General features: G+C 51.4%; 1 protein-coding gene across 5 annotated transcripts; it reads right to left on the bottom strand.

The window, feature by feature from the left end:
- Positions 1-5,552: 5,552 nt before the first annotated feature.
- P2rx1 (purinergic receptor P2X 1) lies at positions 5,553-22,186 on the bottom strand. 5 transcript variants are annotated; one of them, XM_048798409.1, is made up of 13 exons: positions 21,724-22,183; positions 13,387-13,584; positions 12,959-13,103; positions 12,642-12,713; positions 12,122-12,191; positions 11,756-11,852; positions 11,412-11,492; positions 11,035-11,176; positions 8,605-8,732; positions 7,988-8,078; positions 7,421-7,486; positions 6,946-7,047; positions 5,553-6,826 (listed from the first exon to the last, which is right to left on the bottom strand). In XM_048798409.1, exons 1-13 carry the CDS (start codon positions 21,858-21,860, stop codon positions 6,761-6,763), a joined length of 1,395 nt encoding a protein of 464 aa, XP_048654366.1. In that variant the 5' UTR covers positions 21,861-22,183; the 3' UTR covers positions 5,553-6,760. The 5 variants fall into 5 exon arrangements, with proteins under 5 accessions (XP_048654366.1, XP_048654367.1, XP_048654369.1 ...); XM_048798410.1 differs by lacking the exon at positions 11,412-11,492 and having other exon boundaries at positions 21,724-22,186; XM_048798412.1 differs by lacking the exon at positions 13,387-13,584 and having other exon boundaries at positions 21,777-22,177.

The raw sequence follows: 22,186 nt of genomic DNA, 5'->3' as shown, positions 1-22,186 counted from the left end.
AGAGGCCACCCTCCTTTAGCTCCCTTTCTCCTTTTTCTCAGATGGGAAAAGTGAAGCACAGCAAGTTCCCGCTCCCCAAGTGGTTATGAGGTGTAAAGGAGCTGACACCCACTAGGGACTCAGAACAAGCTTGCCTAGAAGGAAACTCTGTAGAAGTGAGCCATTTTGATTGCCTGGGACAAGCTGGGTCCCAGATGGATGCGCTGGCGGCAGCAGGAGGTGGCTGTAAGGGCTGACGTCAGACCCTCCATCCATCCCTCCCTCCAGCCTGGATCAAATTCAGGTGACTAAGCACGTCGCAAGGGAGACAGCCAGGGAGACCCGAGGTTCCTGCCGCGTGTCCAGGCGACAGGGCTTGTCGTCCAAAGCTGTGTGTGTGAGCGAGTGTGTCTGAGCATGAGAACGTATTCAAGCAGGACTGTGACACTCGCACACTGTGTCTGAGTGTCCACCCTTAGAAGTGCATATGCATGGAGACCAAAAGCTCTCAGTGTGGTCTGTGCGTACACAAGTGTGTTCATATGTACCAGTGTGCCTTTAGGTCTACATGTACACAGGCCCCAGGAGTGGGGGTAGGGTCAGCACCCCCTGTGGCCATAGGATGCCCAGCTTAGAAGGTAAGTCTGGACTTGCCAATCGGTTCTGTCCCACTCGCCTGGAGCAACCCACTTGGCTTGTCCATGTCTCCCAGGCAAAGCCCCATCCTCCCTCAGGGGTCACCCAGGAGGTCTCTCAAGGGCCTTCCCAAGTTGGGGCCTTAGTAGACACTTTTGTAGTAACTGACTCAGCAGCTAACTAACTCAGCCATGTGGGCAAACAGAAAACTGGACAGGTTTTGACCAAGGCCCAGCAAGGGCTTCTATGGTCAAGAGGGACCTCCCAGCCATTGGCCAAGTGCTATGGCCAAGAATTCCTGTGTTGCCTGGGACAAGACATTGGGCTTCCTGGAGACTCAGTTTCCTCATATGTGAATCAGTCAGATGGCCACCGTCCTGCCTACTACCGGGGCCATGGAAGGAAGTCAGTGAGGTTTATAAACAGGAACGGTCTGGGACTGAGCAATGTGGGGCTTATGTGTCTGCGTCTAGAGGCCATTGAAAGAGAGCCCTCATGTGTAAAGTACAACCCACATCAGCCTCCTGACATAGGAATGGCCTGGCTTATACACACTCTTAGGCTTCTCCTCCCAGGCTGTGTCCCAGACCTCTAATCATCTGCCACTTCCAAGCATACAAGCTCCTGGTTTCAGATTCCTGCTTGACCTGGCCACCTCCTCAGAATGTGCCCCATTCAACTGGGTCCCTCACCAGAGGCACAGAGAACAGAGTAGACAGATCCTGCTGTCATCCATGTGGGTTCAAGTAGCCTGGCCTCAGGTGAGCACAAGTACCCAATCAAGCATCATTCTGAGTTTTGAAAGGATACTCTGAACCCCTGTGCCAGGCTGAGGTATGGGACTAGCCTCTGCCCAGGCAAAGGATGAGCAGCTCTGCCCAGCATAGGGCTGGCCAGAAGGGAAAGTTGCAAGTGGGTAGTAACCACCCTGGCCAGACACGAAAGGTACCTATGAACTGCCTCATTGGAGCCCTGTTTATGTTCCTGACAAGTGTCTGATGGCCTTGTCAATGGTGCCCTCCGCAGTTCCCACCCCCGCCTGGGATGACTCAGTCCCCTCAAGGAAGGCCCAGAAGTCTGGTGCCAAGTCATGCTTGAGGATGCCTGCTGTGAGGATGTGCCCTCCCACTACCCCTGGGGAGCTCCCAATTACCAATATGGGCTCTGTGTCTCATCACAACTAACCTAGGGTATCCCCTTGGCTCGCCCCAGGAGACTGACAGTCTCCAGGCCTCACTTCTCCCTCTGCCCTTCCTCACGCTCCACTCCTGGTCTGTGACTCTAGCCTCTCTTTCCATATTGCTGCCTCCTCCCCCTCCTCATTCTTGGGCAGCTCAGCTCCAACAGGGCCCTGAATCAACTCAGCATCTTCCCCCAAACCTGCTCTTCCTCCTGTCTCCATTGAAGAGGTGAGAACCACATCCTTCCAGTTGTTACTGGACCCAGGCCAGAAGTCAAAAAACCACAGGGATCTGCTCCCCATTCCCATCCTTGTTCCACTACCTCACACCTACTCTCCACTCCGGCTGCGCCACACAACTTGAAGCTTCCCAAACTGCAGATTGTTCTGCTGCCAGCCCTTTGTACAAGCTGTGCCTTCTGCCGGGAACACACCTCCCTCTCCTTTGCAGCCTGGAGGACAGCTCAGACATTGCCTCCTCTGAGAGCACTTTTTGATCTCCCTACTGCTGGCTGGGTGAGATCACCAAGTTAAACCCCTTAAAAAGTCCAGATTAAAAAAAAAAAAAAAGTCTAGATTCTGACCTCCTTTCTAACTGTCCTTTCACTGCTTCTGCCACATGGGTCTCCGTGCTTCCAGGCTCACATCCCCATTCTATCCCATTTCCATCCTTCACACCAGTTGCTAAAGGAAGGATTTCTAACATGCAAATACAGCCATAGTTCTTTCAGACCTGGCCTTCCAGGAACTTGGAATCTGGGGCACAGAGGAACAGGAGACCTAACTTTAGACTAGGGCTTCAGGCTGGGGCACAGCTGGGAACACAGGTTCCTGGATTGCAAATCCAGTCATTCATTTATGCAATAACTGTTCATTGAACATGTGCTATATGCCAGGCACGATGCTAGGTGCAGGGAGATAAAGCAGTGAACCAAAAAGACAAAAGTCCCTGCTTGCACATAGTTTAATTTCTAGGAGGGACAGGATATAATAAATAAGAAACTGGGTAACTAATATGCGCTATGTCAAGTGGCATGTGCTGTAAAGAAAGCTACAGCAGTAAGGGCGATCAAGCCTAAGGGACTGGGGAACACTACTGATTCAGTGCAGTTGGGGAAGACCTTGCCAATGCAGGACTTGAGTAGATACCTGGAGGAAGTAATGGAGCAAGCAATGTGGTCACCCAAGAAGAGCACTTCATGCAGAGGGACCAATGAGTGCTAACTCCATGAGATGGGACAATGCTTGCTTTTTTGAGGAATAGCAAGGAAGCTGATGTGGCTGGAGTGAATAGGTACCTGATGTCATGAGGATCTAGATCTGGAGAGAAGGCACAGTTCACTGTGTTCGCCTCAGCGATGAATTCCTGAGGAGATGATGCTGAAACTCTTTTTTGATCAATGAGGATTTTTTTTTTTTTTTTTTTTTTTTTTTTTTTATGGATGCTGGGGATGATCAAACCTAGGATCTCACTTGTGCTAGGCAAACTACCACTGAGCTATACCTCTGGTCCCTCAAAGAGACAGGTTTGAGAGTCCTCAGAAAGGACCCGAAATTGTTAATAGAGCCATGGGAAAAATATCACAAGCACAAATAAATCAAGCACGAAGGACAAATCACTTGCTTTTAAGGGGGAAAGAATTCTGTACTAGGTAGAATCAGAATTCTGACCTAAGTAACAAATCCAAACACATAAGCCTCAGAGAAGACAGGCCCGGGCTGATAAGGCAGCTCACTTCCACAAAGCCATCCCAGGTGTGGCTTTCTCCACTCACTGCTCCGCAATCTCTAAGAGTGGCTTTTGTCCTCATGGCTCAGAATAGGGCTCCAGCTATCACATACATATTCCAGGTAGTGAGATGGAAGAAAGGACGAAGAACGGAAAGGTTCTGCACCAATTCTCTTTGAAGGAAATTTCCCAGAAGTTGTCATATGACACTTCCCCATCTACCTCATTACTTTGAACTTAATCACATGACCAGACCCAGTTGCAAAGAGACAGAACTGGAAATGCAACTTACATGAATGCCACCTACTAATGGTGGCCACATGCCCAACCAAAAATCCAGATTTGTATCACCGTAAGGAAAATATATATCCAGGGACAACTTACTGGCTCCAGTATCCAATGGGTGGATAAATCGAGGGAAAGAGCACTACTGTATGCCAGGCTCTGTGCTACAGAGCCAGGAACCTGCTCTGTGCCTAGCACAGAGTCTCTCTTACCCCTACCCTAGCAGAGGCTATTATTATCCCTGAATCACAGAAGAGACTTGGAGAGTTAAGCAACTGGCCCAAGGACACCTAGTGAGCTCTGGCAGAGCTGCATTTGAAGCCCTGAACATCAGGCTGCTTGGGAAATCAGGACAGGGTGGATCCAAGGAGCTGTGGAGGGAATCTTTAGACAAAGAGGACTTGGGCCATAGCATCAGATGCCGACAGGCCAAGTGTCTGCTTGGATTTGGCAACAAGGATGCTGCTAGTAACCTTAGCAAGGGCATCGAGAAGTGGTGGGGGTGGAGGCCAATTGCAGAGGGAAGTGCCATCTAGTCTTTCTGAGAAGGTGGTGGTAAAGGGAGAGTGGGCAGATCTGCAGGGAGTGAGGGCCTGGAGGAGGGAGAAGAGGGGAACAAATCCAGAGATGGTATAGGGAGGAGGCGGCTTTTGCCAGGAGATCTCTGGGCTGGTAGAAGGCTGGATGCAGAGGAGGAGCCCTTTTCTGCTCATTCAGGAGGGAAGGGAGCAGGAGGTGCAAAAGCAGATAGGGAGGAGAAGAAAGGGAGGGTGGAAGAAGGAGTTCCAGTCCTGTAAGATCTGCATCATGGTTCTTGACTGGGGAAGAGGGCAGAAGGCCAAGGGTCCAAGGGAGAGGGGAGGGGCTGTCCAAATTGGTAGCCACTAGCCATGTGTGGCTATTTAGCTGAATTAAAAATAGCCAGATGAGGTGGCATTGGCCTATAATCTTAGCAACTCAGGAGACTGAGAAGGAGGATGAAAATTTGAGGCCAGCCTCAACAACTCAGTGAGACCCTATCTCAAAAATTTTAAAAATATCTTAAAAGGGCTGGGGATGGAGCTCAGTGGTAGAGCACTCCTGGATTTAATCCCCAGTATCACAAGAAAAAATAATAACAAAGTAAAGACTGCCCCCAGGGTTGCACTGGCCACATTTTAGGTGTTCAGTGACCATCTGGGGCCAGTGGCTACCATAGTGGACTCACTATGGTAGAATGTGTCCATCATTGCAGGAAGTCCCATATTGGATAGCAGGAGATCTCTGGGCTGTAGAAGGCTAGACCCAGCAAGATGGTGTGGATGCTTTGAGACTCTACCTGGCTGTGAGTCAGGACCTGGAGGGTCCACAGCAGGGCCCCTGGGGATCCTTCCACTTTGTTTACAGTCAAGGCCTTCCCTCCCTCTTTGGGGCTCCCTAGGTAGCCATCCCCTTCTTCATCCCCCATTTCATGAGGCCACTCCTGGGGTTTTCTACTTGTCCCAGTGCTAGGCCTTTCACAGAAGCCGTGGGAGGAGCTTGTGGTGGGTTAGGAAGAGTTGCAGGGTTTGGGGCTGTGTCAGGATAGTGGCCCATGGACAGATGTGAGCTGACCCTGTTAGGCTCAGGACATGGGAGTCAGCTCACCACTACCCACTGGCAGACCCACAGGGGCTTCTGTGATTGCTCAGCACAGCCTTGCATCCCACAGATGGGCACACTGAATTTCAGAGAGGTCTGGAAAGAAGGCAAAGACGGCAGAAATTCGTCCTCATTCCTTTTATTGTACTCCACCCCTCACTTTTCCCAGACCTTGTGTTCTGACAGAGCCAGGGAGGCCGTGGGAGCTAGAGTTGGCCGTGGGCAAGGAGCCCAGGATTCGGCTTAGGCTCCCATTCCAGCCCGAGGTAGCTGAGTAAGGATTTGTGGCTAGAAGGGATGTCCTAGCCTGACACACTAGGGAAGAAGCATTTCCCCATGGAGGTGACACAGCATGGATCATGTGTCTCTGCTTGAGGGTGTAGGTGTGTCAGATGGTTGTGTTTGCAGGGCCCCAAGCTGTTCAAACACAGGGCTGTGTGCATGTGGGTGGTGTGTACATGAGGGCCGTGTACATGTAGGTAGGTGTGCATGCACACGGGGGTGTGTGCGTGAATCACTGTGTGGCACGTGAACACACTACACACTTGCTGAGGGTGTCTGAAACCCTGCTCAGTGTCCATACCTGCCAGTTGGTGCAGACCCCGTCCCAATCAAGAGCTCGGAGTCAAAAAATGCTAAGACAGCATTTCTTAAATGTAGGTCCCAAAATGTCCTTGATTCTTGCTATCAACACAGATCATTGTGGCCAGCATGGGGGTTTCTGGTTCAGGAAGTCTGGGGTGGACCCAGGCACCTGCATTGTCAATATTCTCCCTAGGGAAATCTGAGGCCAGGCAGAAATAGGGCTGGAGCACACCTGTCTGACAGAACTTTCATCAGTGACAAGCACTGTCCAACATGGCAGTCACTGGCCACGTGTGTCTACCAAGCAGTCGAAATGTGACTCGTTCCATTGAGGAATTGAATTTTTTTATTTTATTGAATTTTAATTCATTTAAAGTTAAATAGTCACCTGTGGCTAGTGACTGCCATATTGGAGGACACAGATCTAGAGAAATTGAGGCAGAAAGATGGACAATGAGGGCCCCAAGAGATAAGCACAAAGCTGGGGTACCAATGTGTGAGGATCCCCAGGCTTTTTCGACCAGGAATGACTGAGACTGCAGTGGGGCTTTCTTGGGGTGGGGGGTACAGAGTTGGAGCCAGAGTCCTAAACTGCACAGGTCTATCCTAAGCTGCTGGTAAATGGTATCTGTTTGGCTAAGAGGGTAGGACACTGCATGGGAGACCCTTCTGCCCTTGGCTGGGACCCACCAGGGCCCCAGCCCAAGGCCAAGTGCTGCATCCAGTCAGGAGTCAAGGGCTCAGGGTCAGGAGGTCCTCATGTTCTCCTGCAGGCCCAAGGTGGAGCTGGTGGCTGCTGGGTCATGCTCGCCCTATATATGCATTGAGGGGATACAGGTCAGCCCCAGAAGTTGCTGCCCCCTAACCCCCACCCAGCACAGACACACAGGCCTGAGGTCTTTGAAGGGCCCAATTGAAGGAGTTCTCTTACCGCCTTTGGCCCCATGTCCTCAGCATACTTGAACTTCTTCTGCTTGTAGTAGTGCCTCTTGGGCAGGATGTGAAGTAGCAACAGATCACAGAGAACGGTGGCCTAAGGGCAGGGAGTGGCAAAAGGAACAAAGGAAACAGATACAGAACCTGGAGGAAGGTACAGGACTTCCCACATCTCACTGCTGTCCTTGTCACTAAGGGCCCTGGCTGAATCCTGCATTCTAGACATCAGTTTCCTGGTAGGGCACCTCGGGACCTTCAGGGAACCAAGAAAGCCCCATCCTACCTCTATCCTACCCCAGCTAGGCCTTGATGTCCTCAAATATACTGTGGGTGATATGGTGGACAGCTTGCTCAATAAGGATGGACAATTACAGTCAAGTTTGAGGATGAGGGACTTGCTACTGCTACTGAGATACAGAAGGGGATGGGGGCAGACCCCAGCACAGTGACCCAGTGATCCCAACACTTACCACCCCGAAGATGCCAATCCCAGAGCCAATGGTGGTCATTGTAGGGATGATGTCAAACTTCCTGGCCTGGTGGTAGGGCCCAGGGAAAAGAAGGGTTAACTGTCAGAAGGCACTCAGCTGGAAAAGGCCAGGCTTGGGACAAGGGGCTTCCCGGCCCTCTCTTCTCAATCATGACCTGTCCACTCTGCCTGGTGCCCAGGGATCTGATTCATCATGGGGAACCAGCTGCTGGTCAGTAGACCCAAGATTTTTTTGGTTTTGTTTCATTGTTTCTGGTGCTGTGAATGGAACCCAGGGCCTCACACATGCAGGGCAAGCACTCTACTTCTGAGCTACATTGCCAGCCCTCAGACCTGTGTTTGCCCTAGATTCTGCCCCCCTGAACCCAGGGACATTATGAGGGAGGCATGGTCACTGTCTGCCTGGACACCACCCATGCCCCACCTGTCATTAGAAATAGACCTGCTGAACAGATCTTGTCCTGTCCAACTTCTTATCATCCATAACTACAGATACCCAAAGGGCAAGATGTATCTCAGTGGCCATCCCCTCATACAGGACACTCACCTTGCCATCCACTAGGATGTCAAAGCGAATCCCAAACACCTTGAAGAGGTGACGGCGGTTGGTCCCATTCTCTACGTAGTGCCTGGCAAACCTTGGGGAGGGGGCGAGGTAGCAAGAGAAGGTGATGGAAAATCGTCTTGGGTGTCAGAGCTTCAGGGACACCATAGTCCACAGAGGTCCATCTCCACAACATTTCACAAAGGGAGACTCACAAGCCACATTCTAGCAATGCCGCACTCAGCCTCTGCCCTAACTCCTGCTGCCAGTGATTTCCCCAGGCCTCAAAGGGACTCAGACCAAAGGGCAGGGGACTCAGGCCTTCAAGATCTTGCTCCCTGGGCTGGGGTTGTGGCTCAGTGGTAGAGCACTTGCCTAGCGTGTGTGAGGCACTGGGTTCAATTCTCAGCACCATATATAAATAAATAAATAAAGGTCCATTGACAACTAAAAAAATATTTTAAAAAAGATCTTTCTCCCTGCTGGCTTCCTGGTTGGCCACCCCCACAGGATGGGAGCCATCCTCTGCTGCCCTCTGGGAACCCTTGTTCAGCCCCATGGGATTCTGGGAATAGAAAAGCCAGGAGGACCCTAAGGAAAGATGTGGTCCTGGCGGGCACCTGAAGTTGAAGCCTTCAGACAGTTTTTTCTCCCCATATAGCCCGTGGAACTCATAGATGGGTTTGCAGTGTCGTATGTGCCAGTCCAGGTCACAGTCCCAGTCGATGGTGATGCCGACCACCCCACCCTGTGAAGGAACGAACATAAGTGTTTAAGATCTGGAATTTCAGGACCAAGAAATTGTCTGTCTTAGAGCTGGTGCCTACATTTACTCCATGAAGAAACATTTTTTTTAATATTTTTCTTTTAGTTGTAGATGGACACAGTAACTTTATTTATTTATTTTTATGTGGTGCTGAGGATGGAACCCAGCGTCTCGCACATGCTAGGCGAGTGTTCTACCACTGAGCCACAACCCCGGCCCCTGAAGAAACATTTTTGACTGGAGAAAAGACAGTGGGGTGCTGCTTTGGGGTGAAGGTCCTGTCACCCTCTCTAGCGTCACCTCCTACTCATCACATTTCACACTCTAGCTTTCTGATCATTTCTAGAATATATCAAGTTCTTCCTACCTTAGGGCCTTTGCATATGCTATGCTTCCAGTTTTCCTTAAGGCTGGATTCTGCTCATCCTTTGGTCATTTGCCTGACAGCATCCCTGACCACCACACCAATATGTCCATTGTCATTCCTTCCTGCTGTACTCTTTGGGTTGGCTTTTGGAAACTTTGACACATTGTAATCATTTGTTTATTTCCTTTGATCATTATTAACCCCTCTCCTCCAAGACTATAAGGTCCAAGAGGATGGAGCTGCCTGGGCATTTGTCACTGACTTCTGAGTTTCCAGCACTCGTCATGAAATGGGAGGCAAGCAAATAGTTACGAATTAAAGTGAATTAAAGAGTGAATCTGTGGAAAGAGAAAACTTGAGAAAGTGAAGCTCTTCTGGGCCAGGCAAGGAATAAGCTGGGCAACAGGACAAGAGTCAGGAGGGACAGAGAAGAGGGGGCCGGGAGCTGAGCAATATGGCAGGAGGCTGCAACTGACAAATTTCCAATGGGGAGATTTTTAGGAATAAGGAAGAGTTTCATTCTATTTTGCTTTTGGTACAGGGGATTGAACCCAGGGGCTGTCCCCTACTGAGCTACACCCCAGCCCTTTTTATTTTTTTAACCTTGAGACAGGATCTTGCTAAGTTGCTGAAAGCTAGACTTGAACTTATGATTCTCCTGCCTGAGGGTCCATGGACATTGACTACAGGCAGCGCTTCAGCGCTGGCTCAAGTTCAGTTTTTAGGTCATTTGTGTTGCTTAAATATAAACTCCAGCCAGGCACGGCAGCGCATGCCTGTAACCCCAGCAGCTCAGCAGGCTGAGACAGAAGGCTCAAGAATTGAAAGCCAGCCTCAGCAACAGCCAGGCGCTAAGGAACTCAGGGAGATCCTGTCTCTAAATAAAATACAAAAGAGGGCTGGGGATGTGGCTCAGTGGTTGAGTGCCCCTGAGTTCAATCCCCAATACCAAAAAAAAAAAATTGTAAACTCCAGTGGCCTGTGGGTGGAATCTGACCACGCCCATTGTTAGTGTAGTATCCGCTGTGCTTCTGCCCTACAGTAGCTGACCTGGTTAGCTGACCCAGAGGCCATGCAGCCTGCAAAACTGACAATATTTACTAAAGGGCTCTTGAAAGAAAAAGTTTGCCCGACCTCTGCTGAAGTCAAGCATGTCATGAGTGGGGTTCTATGGTTACATCACAGAAAATGGACAGATTTCCATTCCTAAATAGGCAACTGCAGGAATACTAAGGAGCACCTGAGAACAGGACGTAGGCTCGCCAGGTGCCAGGCAGTGCTGAAGGGCTGGCCCAGGTTTGCACTCGAGACAACCCCAGGAGACTGGCACTATTAGAGTCCTCACGTGACAGGTGCTAAAGCCCAGGCTCACTGAAGTTAAGAGACTCATTGGAGATCACACCGCCTACTAAGGAGCAAAGCTGGGATTTGAACCCAGTCTCCCAGGTCCATGTCTATTATAAGAGACTGCTTCTCTCAGAATACCAGGGGACTGTGAGTATCACGGGACACAGATTTCTTAAAGTCATGGGCTATGGAATTCATTCTACTTTTTACCTAAAATTTTAAAAATAGCAGGACCCTGCAGGTATGGCTCTTTTAGAGTGCTTGCCTAGCATGCACAAGGCACTGGGATCCATTCCCTGAACCCTGCAGAATAAAATAATAGCAGGACATCAGCAAACATCCAGGTGATGTCTGCCCACATCTCTTTATTCTGGGCACCTCTTCTGAGCCGTGTCTAGGCCAAGCCCTGCTGAGGACACAGGCCTGATCATCAGGGGCCCAGTATTAGGGGACAGACTCATACATATACTGGGCCTATACCAGGGAGGATTAGGAAGATGAACTGACCCTGAAAAACCTTTACTCTGCCCTGAGCCAGTGCTCCCCTCTGCCTGGCACCCCCTGCCATACCTTGACAGCCAGCCTACTGAAATCCTGGCCGGACTCCTGCACTATGTAGCTGAGGTTGAATAAAGGGCACAGAGGGTGCAGCTTCTTGTCGTAGAGGCAGGTCTTCATGTAGCTGGCATTGACCTCCTCCACTAGGTTGTTCCTACGGGGGCAAAGGGCATTGGTAGCAGCCATGTGCCAGCTGGGAGGGTGGCCACCCTGCCCTGTAGCTCTGGAAACCCTCCAGGGCTTCAGAATGCCCCTTCTGCTAACCATCCCAGGAACCCCAACCCAGGCTTCCCCCTCTAGAACCAAAGCAGCCTCAATGGAGGCGGACAGCTGAAAGCATCCCAAGAGCCCGAGGAGCCGCCTGAGCGCTGCCCACGTTTCCCACGCACCTCTTGACCTGGAAGCGTGGAAAGCTGATGCTGTTCTTGATGAAGAGGGTGAAGTTCTCAGCCTCTCGGAGAAGGGCAGGGCTGGGGGAGACTGCACTCACACACCGCCCCTCCCCAGGAGTGCCCCGCACGACCCCAGGGCTGGGGACGGAGGACACCCAGCTGCTCCCACAGCCTGGCATAGGTGGGGCGGGGCTGGGAGGGGGGGCTTTGGCCCGAGTCACATGGATGTGGTCAGGACAGGGTCAAAAGAATGCTGACCAAATCCATTCCAGATGCAGTTGCCCCTGCATCTGGGCTGGGACCCTGCCCCCAAGTCCCTGGAAAGACAGGGAATTGGTTACCTTGGGATGTTGTCATCCACCTCCACGGGGCACCAGCCAAAGATCTCACACGTCTGCACAGTGCTGTTGAAGGCCACACACTTGCCCGTGCGGATGCCTAGGGTGAGGGAGGAGCCCCTGGGTGCCCACTCCAAGCTACGGGTGTAGAGGAGGCCTCTCAGGTCCCTCCCACGGGAGCTCCCTGTGATGGGACACTGACAAAGAGGACTATGAGGACAGAAATAGGGCTGGGTCTGGGGCAGGCAGCCAGGCCAGGATGACAGGAGAGAGAGAGCAAGACACGGGCAGGGTGTGGAGAGAAGCGGGCTGGAGGGCACAGGCCCTGGAGAGGGGCCCACAGAGGTACTAAGAAGAGGCTGAGCTTACCTTGGGCCTTCCTCTTTGCCTTCCCTGGGGTACAGCCACTATTGTTCTTACACGTGCCCCCTTCGGGGTTCTGGGAGAAGAGAAAGCTGCTGGGCCTAGGCCTCTGGGGTATGGTCCTGAGAAGAACCCCTCCCATCCCTGGGGCCTTTGGCAGGCATGGGTGGACTTTCAGAATCTTGGGGGTGACCCGCGCTCACAGCCTCTTTCTCCCAGTCCCCACCACTCCGGGTCCATGCCCAGCTGCCTATCACTGATGTGAGCTGGTAAGGGGTGGAGAGGGTGTGGGGGAAAGGAGGTGGTACTCAGACATGGCATCCTGCTGGGCACAAAGCCAGGTGGAAGGCTTGGCACTGCCAATGGTGGATGGCTACTTTGTGTGACTCTATCTATGCCTGACATTCTACCATTGGGTGACTGCAGGAAGTCTGTCCCATGTCATCTCCAGTGCCCAAGGGGACTCCTCTTCCATGTTATTTTCCTTTGTGGGGGATCCAAGAAGGGGGCAAGCAGAAATCCTCACCTCTGCACAGTAGTTTTGAGCCTGCTGGGGGGTCATGATGAAATTGGTCATGACCACAAAGGAGTTGTCCCCCTGGAAATGAAGAACAGGGCTGGGATCTGGCACAATAGCTCCTAGAACCCAAACACGGCCCCTGTATGCCCCTGGAGCCCAGCAGCCTCCACGCCCCATTATGTCACATGGGGTGATAGTACCAGGCTCATAGTTCAGGAAACTGAGGCCTAGGGAGAGGAAGGAGCTGGGCTGGTTCCATGAGAGGGACAGAGCCCACCAAGTCAGGCCCTGAGGGTGGAAGGTGTGGCCCCGAGGTGGCTCACCTGTGCTGGGAAGACGTAGTCGGCCTGGTCCCAGACCTGGAGTTTGCTCTGGAGCTCAGTCACGGCCAGGCCTTTGAGCTTCACAGACACACTGCTGATGAGGCCCCCTGAGGTCTGGTAGCCCTTCTCGTACACAAATACCCACCTGCAGGGACACAGGGGACTTATGGTCCTGGGCCACAGCTGGGTGGGCCAAGGATGGCAGCAGCTCTGTGGGCTTCTCTCCTTTCTGGCACCTGCTGGATGTGTCATGGCTTTCTGTTTGCCCTCCCCAGATGCCTCTCTGATCCACTCTCTGCTTCAGAAGCTCTTGGACCGGAGGCAGAACAGCCCACCTGCCATCCCCTGCTGGCCTGAGCCTGAAGTTCCACCATCTTTTCAGAGCATCCCAGGGAGGAGACCTTCCAGATTCCAGGAGCAGGGTGTACCTGTGGGCCAGCCCTTGGGACCTCCAATCCTCTGTCCCAGAATGCCCCTCCTTTCCTGTGCTGTGCCTGACACAGCATGATGGCTCTGAGTCTGGCCACTGGTGTCCAGTGGCCTGGATTTGAACCCCAGCTCCACTCCTCATTGGCTGTGTGATTTGGGGTAAGCTATCCAGTCCTCCTGTGCCTCCCCTTCCTCCTCTGCAAAACGGGAATAATAATAGTGCTTGTAATTTGTGTTAGATGAGTCAATGCATAAAAAACACTGGGGACTGCTACAGAATAAAAGCTATATAGACATTATTATTATTATTATTATTATTATTATTATTATTATTTGTCATTGTCGTCGTCATCATCATCATCATCATCATCATCTCAGCCAGGCTGGGATCCCCTGGGAGGGGGAACAGTGGGCATGGGGACATGACCCTTTGAAGGACTTAAAGAATCCAGCCCCCTAGCCTCGCCCTTATGGCTCAGTCTGGAGGTCTCCTGGTTTTTTGGGGGGAGGTTCTGGCCTTCCATTCCCAAAATTGAGAACCACTGTCCCTTTGTGCTGACACTGTTAGTCTGAGAGGTTGGGTGAGGCTGACCTCCCTCCGAGCCCCAGGGGTGGGCACATGGCCAACACTCACCAATCAATATTTCATCTCCCTGGCAGCAGTGATGGATGGCATGCGACCAGAGGAGTATCAGCAATGAAGCCAGGATTCAGGGGGAGAATTATTGGGAAAGAAATACCCTCTCTGCCCGGGGACTAAGCAGGGTGGAAGCAAGATCAAAACCTAAAAGTCATCTTGGCTGCTTCAAAGAAAGAGCAACCTTGAAAATGAAGCCACCTTTGAGGAAGGCTAAGACAGGAATTGAAAAGGGGCAGATTCCTGACAATGTTGTTTTAGACCTGGATCCAGCAGGCCTGAAGCACACTTGGAAAAATCTACTTAAGGTCTGTTCAGTTGCATAAGCTGATCAGTTCCCTGCCTTTATGTAAACCAGGTTGAGTTTGGTTTCTGGATAATGCTTCTCTCCAGGAGTGAGGGTACTGTGTGGATGTGTGCATGCGTCTGAGAGAGACCCGTTAGAGTACGTAGCTGTGTACTTCCAAGAAAACCTGCATCCACCTGGAGGTAGATGTGTTATGTCTCCTCTGTCCCTCACCTGTCAAGCTCACCTCTGTCAAGCAAGCTCAGGCCCCCTACTCCCCCATCCTGTTCCCCAGAGTTCAAGCCTGATGACAGAACCTCCAGGGCTCTCAGTTCCAGTGAGGCAGCTCACCAAGGTCCCTCCTGTCCCCACACAATGCACCCTTCCTTCTCCAAATCCCTCTCCCAGCCTGCATCAGCACCAAGCTTCTCCCCGACATCCCCCACTCCACTCCTGGCCAAGCCTAAGCGTGGTCACTGCTGCCCCCTGCAGGTCTCAGACTGCATCAGGTGAGGCATGACAAAGGCCCTCCAATAGCGTCCTGAGCCGGAACACTGCCTCCAGCAGCATCAGGAAGAAGGGACGTCACCCACCCACCCTCCTTCAGCCTTCCCCTAGGAAGGCCTCTGGCTCTGCACCCAAACTTGAAGGAGCTGTTGTGGAGGATGGGGGAGCTGCTCCCTATTTTAAGCCCTCCTGCAGGAAAGTCACTGGCTTCCCTCTGGGAGCTCCATCCCAACATCCCAACGGTATTTCTCTTTTTGCCCAATACCAGCTCCCCACATGGTAGATGGGGAAACTGAGGCCTGGGGAAGTGCCCCTCCCCAAATTCAGAGGCCAGGCAGGAGGCAGCTCCCGGGCTCTGCTTCCCTCCACTGAGCCACACTGGCACCAATGCGACTCCCAGGAGCCGGGCCAGGTTGCAAGCTGCAACGAAAGCAGAGTTTCCTCTGTCTGCCCCTAGGGCTGCTGGTCTTGAGGGTCAAAAGAAAAAGTCAACTCTGGCATTAATGACCTCAGTTCTGGTAATAATAGAATGACCATGGCGCCAGCCCTGCCCCTCCACAACCATGCCTTGACCTGGCCTATGGTCACCACCCTGAGAAGGCCACCAAGGAGGTCTGAAACCAAAGACACTGGCACCTTCAGAAGTTCCTTCCCTTCCAGAAATAATCTTTTCCAATTTTTCCACCTCTCTGGGGGCTCTCTTCTCCAGCTTTTCTTTTGGTAGAAGAGGAAATGGCGATTGACTCGGATTCCCATAGAAACCCTGCCTTTTATCAGCTGTGTTGCTTCAGCCTACAGACTAAACTTCTCTGAGTCCTGATTTTCTCCGTAAAACAGAGGTGATGGCACTACCTCAAAGATGCTGTTCATTCAACAAATATTTAGCGAAGCCATGTACTCAGTCCTGGGGTGGGCCCCTGAAGCAAAGGCATGTAGGTAATTGGGGGAAGTTTCTATGAGTTCTCATTAAGGAAATGAGCTTAGGGTCTGGCACAGCAGAGACTCATTAAAACTAAAATCTCGGACTGGGAGTATAGCTCAGTGGTAGGGTGCTTACCTAGCATGTGTGAGGCACTGGGTTCGATCCTCAGCACCACATATAAATAAATAAAGATCTATTAACAACTAATAAAATATTTTTAAAAAACGAAAATCTCTTATTCCCACTGTCTCTGGTCCTCCTTCACTCGTTTCCTTTCCCTGTGCAGCCATACTCTTTCCCTGGCTTCCATTCTCAGTTGTGGGAGAGCCCTGTGTGAGCTGTCAAAGACACGTGACACCTGGAATTTTGTTGTCCCCAGATTCCTGTCTCCAGATCTCTGCTCACACCAAGATTCAGTTCTGCACATCCATTTAGTCGTTCAACAAACATTTATGTTTCGAGTCCATATCGTGCGCCAAGTACTGTCTAGGCAAAAATAGGCAAGTGAACAAAATAAAAATCGTATACTCAAGAAGCCTATGTACAAGTCAAGGCTCCAGTCAATTGGTGACTCCCCTCCCCAGACATCTCACAGGTACCTCACCTGCAACTGGACCCTTTGCAAAACAGTCCTTCAGTGACTCTAAAAGTTACACACCGATTCCATTTGACACAATCCCACTAGTAGGTACCTACCCAGGAGAAATAAAAACATATATCCAGCCTGTCACAAGGGCTCACACCTGTAATCCCATAGACTGGAGAGGCTGAGATAGGAGGATCGTAAGTTTGAGGCTAGCCTCAGCAACTTAGTGAGACCTGTCTCAAAATAAAAGATAAAAGGGCTGGGGGTTTGGTTCAGTGGTAAAGTGTCCCTGGATTCAATCCCCAGTACCCCCCCCCCAAAAAAAATCCATGTTAACACTAATACCCAAATATTTAGGACAGCATTTTTCTTTTTTCTTTTTTAAAGAGAGAGGGAGAGAGATAGAGAATTTTAATATTTATTTATTTTTTTTTAGTTTTCGGCGGACACAACATCTTTGTTTGTATGTGGTGCTGAGGATCGAACCCGGGCTGCACGCATGCCAGGCGAGCGCACTACCGCTTGAGCCACATCCCCAGCCCATAGGACAGCATTTTTCATAAGAGCCAAGAAATTGAAAGAATCCAAATATCTGTCCCCAGATGAGTGGTTAAACAAAACGTGATATCTCCAATGGAATATTATTTAGCCATAAAAAGGAATGCAGCAGAGGCACAAATTACAACCGACATGGATGAACCTTGAAAATATTATGGTAAGAGAAAGAAACCAGACGTAAAAGGGCATGTGTCATGATTCTATTTATGCGAAATGCCCAGAATAGGCAAAGCTGGCTGTGAGAAAGGGAAAAGGGGGGTGATTACTAAAGGAGTATAGAATTTCTTTTTGGAGGAATGAAATGTTAGAGAAATTATAGTGGTGCTGGTGGCACAACTTCGTGAATATTTAAAACCACAGAATTGTATTTCTTAAAGGGATGAAGCGAGGATGTAGCTCAGTGGTGGATTGCGTGCTTAGTACATGCAAGGACCTGGGTTCGATTCCCAGCACCTAAAATTAATTAATTAATTTAAAGGGGAATATTATGGTATATGAAATCAATCCAAATGCAAAGTACTAGCTACAAAGTACTAACCACAAAAATTCAATTGGCCCAGCCAGGCACAGTGGCCCATGCCTGAAATCCTAGCAACTTGAGAGGCTGAGGCAGGAGGATAGAGAATTGGAAGCCAGCCTCAGTGATTTAGCAAGACCCTGTCTACTGGGGAGTCTTAGCTCAGTGGTTAAGTATCCCTGGGTTCAATCCCTGAGACCAAAAATAAATAAATAAATAAATAAAAATTCAACTGGCCCAACCTGAACTCTTTATCCCACAGAAGAGCCTGAACCAAGTGTGGGCACACAACCAGGCCCCTCCAATCAGGACATTCCATTTTCTTGACCACAATGATCAGTTCTTGGAGGGGCACATGTCCCAACCCCCTCCCCCCTAAGAGTTGGACCTGGGACTTTTGCCCGAACCCTGAAGGAAGGAGATGCTCTTGCACCTTGGGAGTAGCTAACCTGTGGGGATGTCAGCATGGATCTGCCGTTTTGCCACCATGAGGATAGAGAGCCTGCCTGATGCCTCCATGGTGCCTGAGCACGGTGCCTCCTCAGAGGAAAGCAGCGCCAGATCCTGGATAGCATCATTTGAGAACCAAAATTGGACCAAACTGGATTCCTCACTTCCCCCATAGAATTTACCCCTCTGTGTTCTTGTCATGGAGGGTCCATCCAGGCCTGAAGTCCCAAATGATCTTTCAATTATATTATATAAATAATATATCAATTATATATTATTTATATAATTTATATAATACCCCACCCTTGCCAGACACGATCCCAGTGGCTCGGGAGGCTGAGACAGGAGGATCACAGATTCAAAGCCAGCCTCAGCAAAAATCGAGGTGCTTAGTGAGACCCTGTCTCTAAATAAAATACAAAATAGGACTGGGGATGTGGCTCAGCGGTCGAGTGTCCCTGAGTTCAATCCCCTGTACCCCCCCCAAAAAAAAAAAAACCCAAATCATCGTGCCTTCTATACCAGTTTGAGTTTATTTTGTGAGAACTAAAGTAGTTCTGGCTAACCTATCCTCAGCTCTTCTCTTTCCCTCTGCCCCTACTGTGTCCTGCCTCAGGCCCCTGGCAAAGCACTCAGAATGGAGAAGATGCTGCAGGAATAGCCCCTGTGTGACTCCTTGTGACCATAATTTGTATCTGTCCTTCTCTCAGTTTTGTACACTCTGTGATCCACTTTGTGATCTCTAAACACCTGTTTTTTGTTTTGTTTTGTCTTGCTTTGTTTTTATGGTGCTAGGGATGGAACCCAGGTGTGCTTAACCAGTGAGCCACATCCCCACCCTTTTTAAATTTTTATTTGAGACAGAGTCTCACTAAGTTGCTTAGGGCCTCGCTAAGTTGCTGAGGCTGGCTTTGAACTCATGATCCTCCTGCTCAAGCTCCCAAGCCATTGGGATTACAGGTGTGCCCCACCATGCTCGGCTGACCACTTGATTTTAAGAGCTCTGCATAGAGGTACAAGGGACAAGTGAGGATTCTAGTGAGAAGAGGCCCAGAGGGGCCAGAAAGAGAGCCAAGACCAACTCTGCCCAGCCTACAGCCGCAGGCCTTTTGTCCATGGCTGGGGGAGGCCTCTTAGGAACCCCTCCCCAAGAGGGGGAGATCCTCTTGGGGACCCTCCTGTGTACCTCAGCCAGCATCCTTCTCCTCCTCCAGCCAGACCTCCCTAGACAGGAATGTCCCAGCATGCCCCTAGGACATACCTGCATAGTAACGATACCATATACCTCCAGTGACAGAAATTTCATCTCTCAGAAAACAGCAGTATCTGTGAGACCACCTTACTGTAAGCCAAAAGAGGCCCAGCCTTCCAGACCCTGAAGCCCACTGGTCCCCTCCACCTGCTTGGACCTCCTAGAAGAGCATGCCCAGTGGAGACCTGTGGACCTGTTCCAGTTCTCAGCTGCTCAGCTTCTCTGCCTCTGCCTCAGTAACTCTATCCCTAAGGTTCAGGGTCTCCTGCATCTGAGTTGTGCTCCAATGTTTGTCCCCTGTTCAGCTCCGTCTGTGCCTACCCACCCCCCTCCCATGCTTTGCCACCCCTGGGACCTGGGGATCTGAGTCTCCTCCCGTGTTCCCTCCGTCTGTCCTGCAGTGCTCATGGGACCACGCACTCAGACAGAAAGGGAGGGTGCTCAAGCCAAAGCTCATCATCCTCAGTTAAGAGAGAGTCGTCCCCTCCAGCTCCTGCCCATGGGACAGTTGGGAAACTGAGGCCTGAGATGCCAAGACTAAGTCTAGGCTGCATCAGGGCTTCAGTCTGCGGCTGGGACCTCCTGGATGCGAGGGTCAGTGCAGCACTGGGAGGTGGCCAGATGAGGGCGACAGAGACAGCAGGAGCCGCAGCCCAAGCGAAGCAGAGCTGAGGCGTGGTCTTGGGGGCAAGGCAGGAATGGAGGGCAATCTCGGGTGTTTCAGTGCCCCTCTCTTGGGTGCTTCCTTTCCAGGATATTTGACTGTCTTTAGAGCCATGCACCTGGTTCAGATCCTGGTTAGCCTCTTTCTAGCTGAGGGCCAGCTAGATCCCTGTGCTGGTGAGCCCCACGGACACTGAGAAGGACCATGTTTATTTGAAAACTGAATAGACTGTCCTGAGAGGGAAGATAGCAAAGGTAGGAAGTAGTGAGATCCTCATCACTGAAAAGTATCTGTTCAAGCTTGGATGGCAGCTGGGGCACACCCTGCAGCGGGTACATATACTGTCCCTCAAACTTTGACAATCTGTGCCTAACCCACAAGAGGAACCTGGTGCTGCTTACAGGGCCTGATCTGAAAACAGAATGGGGAGCCCTCGGGCCAGAGTGAGGGTGACCTTCCCCCAGCCTTTTCTGGTGAATGTCAGGCTGGACTTTGGGGAGTGATTTCTCTTCCCTGGAGGGTCAGGAGTGAAGCTGACAGTGGGCTTGTAGATCTGTCCGTGCCTGGTGCTCTGCCATCAGTACCCATTAGAAAGTTCTGCAGCGGCCTTGTGATGCTGGGAAAGAAGGGCAAGCAGAAGCCTGGGTTGGGGCGGGAGGTCTAAGTCCTAAGCTTGGCCTTGCTACTGACTTGCAGTGTGACCTGGAAACCCCTCGGCTCTTCTCTGGTCCTCACTTTCCCTTGCACGCTCAACCAATATCGAAGATGTCAAATTGGTTTGTGAACAAGAGGGAGGCAGAGGCCAAAAGACACCAGGGGGTCCTGGCCTCAGCCCCATCTGATCAGGTCTGAGACTATTGGGATGCCTGAAGTTTTGGGGGGACCAGAACTATGTGACCACTGTTTGGGCCTCCGGTCAACCCACCCTGGGCCCCACTTGGCAGTATAGAGCCACAACAAAATTGAAGGATGGGTAGATCCCTCAGAATCACACAGCACAGTCAGGCTAGGGCTTCTGGGTCCCCAGGTCCCCAGCAGGAGGTACCTCCTTCAGGGTTCCAGGGGCTCTAGGAACCCCCTGCAGTCATGTGAGTGGATATGATATACCATACACAGGGGACAAGCATCAGTCAGACTCAGACACAGCCAGGGCACATACCCATGGGCACCCACCCAGATACTTGGAACATGGACACGGACACAGAGCTCTGGGTAGGACACGTGCATCTACATGACACAGGCATATGTGCCCCTGTGGCACACATGTGCAAGCTCCTGCCAGACCTGTCTTAACTTCTAGGACAGCCAGACTGACTTTAGGAAAATGGCCTCTGCATGGTCCCCAGCCCAGTCAGATGACAGAAGGAATCCCACCTGGCCCCACCCTGTACCCTTGGCTCAGTAAGACAAGTCCAGAGATGCCCAGAAAGGAGCTGAGCTGTCATCCCATCCCCGGGAGCAGAGCTGACCTCCACCATTCAGATACCAGGTGTTCAGAATTTGAGGGTTTCTCTGCTCCCAGGGCCTCAGATATCTTAGGATAACCCTAATTTAGACAGGGAAGGTGGGAGCAGAGCCTGTCCATCTCTGGCCTGTGAAAGAGGATATGGCCTCCGTCTCAGTAGTAGTGTCTGGTTTGGTGGGAGGTCAGAGGTAGAAGAAGCCCTGGCCGTGAAAGCCACTCACCACTTGAAGGAACTCAAATCCGAGTCAGTTCCTCAGAACCTCCATGTGCCCCAGGCAGGGTGACCCCTCTTGCCCCAGCATCCCCATCCTGACAGTGAGTTAGCAACGTTTTCCCTCTAACTAAACGGCAAAGCGGCTGACCAGGAGGGCTTCCAGATGGATGGAGAGAAAGAGGGCTCCTTGGCATCAAGGAGAGCATCCCAGATCTGGGAGGACAGAGCCAGGCTGGGGGCTTCTGCGTGAAGGTGGTGGTGAGGGGTCCCAGACTCACCCAACGACGTAGATAAAAACCACAAGCTGGATCAGCCGGAAGACAATGCCCACCTTCTTGTTGCGCACCAGCACCATTCGGGGGGTGTCATACTCGAAGAAAAAGGCAGCCAGCTTATCCTGCAGCCTCCGTGCCATGGTGGGCCAGGTTGGGGTTCAGGACTGAGCCCCCTGAACACCTTTGCTGTTAGGACACCCACGTCTACAGCGGCAGAGCTCCTGAGGGCTTCTCACCCCCTTAGAGAGAGCAGAGCAGGGTAGGTGAGGCCAGAGGTCAGGAGTCAGAGGTCAGCTGGAGAGATGCATGGGTTGAGAGGGAGAATCCTTGGGTGCTCAGAACAACTCTGGGCCCCTGGCAGGCAATGGACTGCAGGCCAGCAGTGCCCGTGACAAATAAATTCCCAAAGATAGACAGAGGCGGGGCTGATGGGGCCACCCAGGCCCAGCCCCACAGCCCCTCATGG

This window comes from Marmota marmota, unplaced genomic scaffold (genome assembly GCF_001458135.2).
Source record: "Marmota marmota marmota unplaced genomic scaffold, marMar, whole genome shotgun sequence".
Taxonomy (NCBI): Eukaryota; Metazoa; Chordata; class Mammalia; order Rodentia; family Sciuridae; genus Marmota; species Marmota marmota.
Note: the sequence above shows the minus strand (reverse complement) of the source record. Positions and strands in the feature narration are given on the sequence as shown.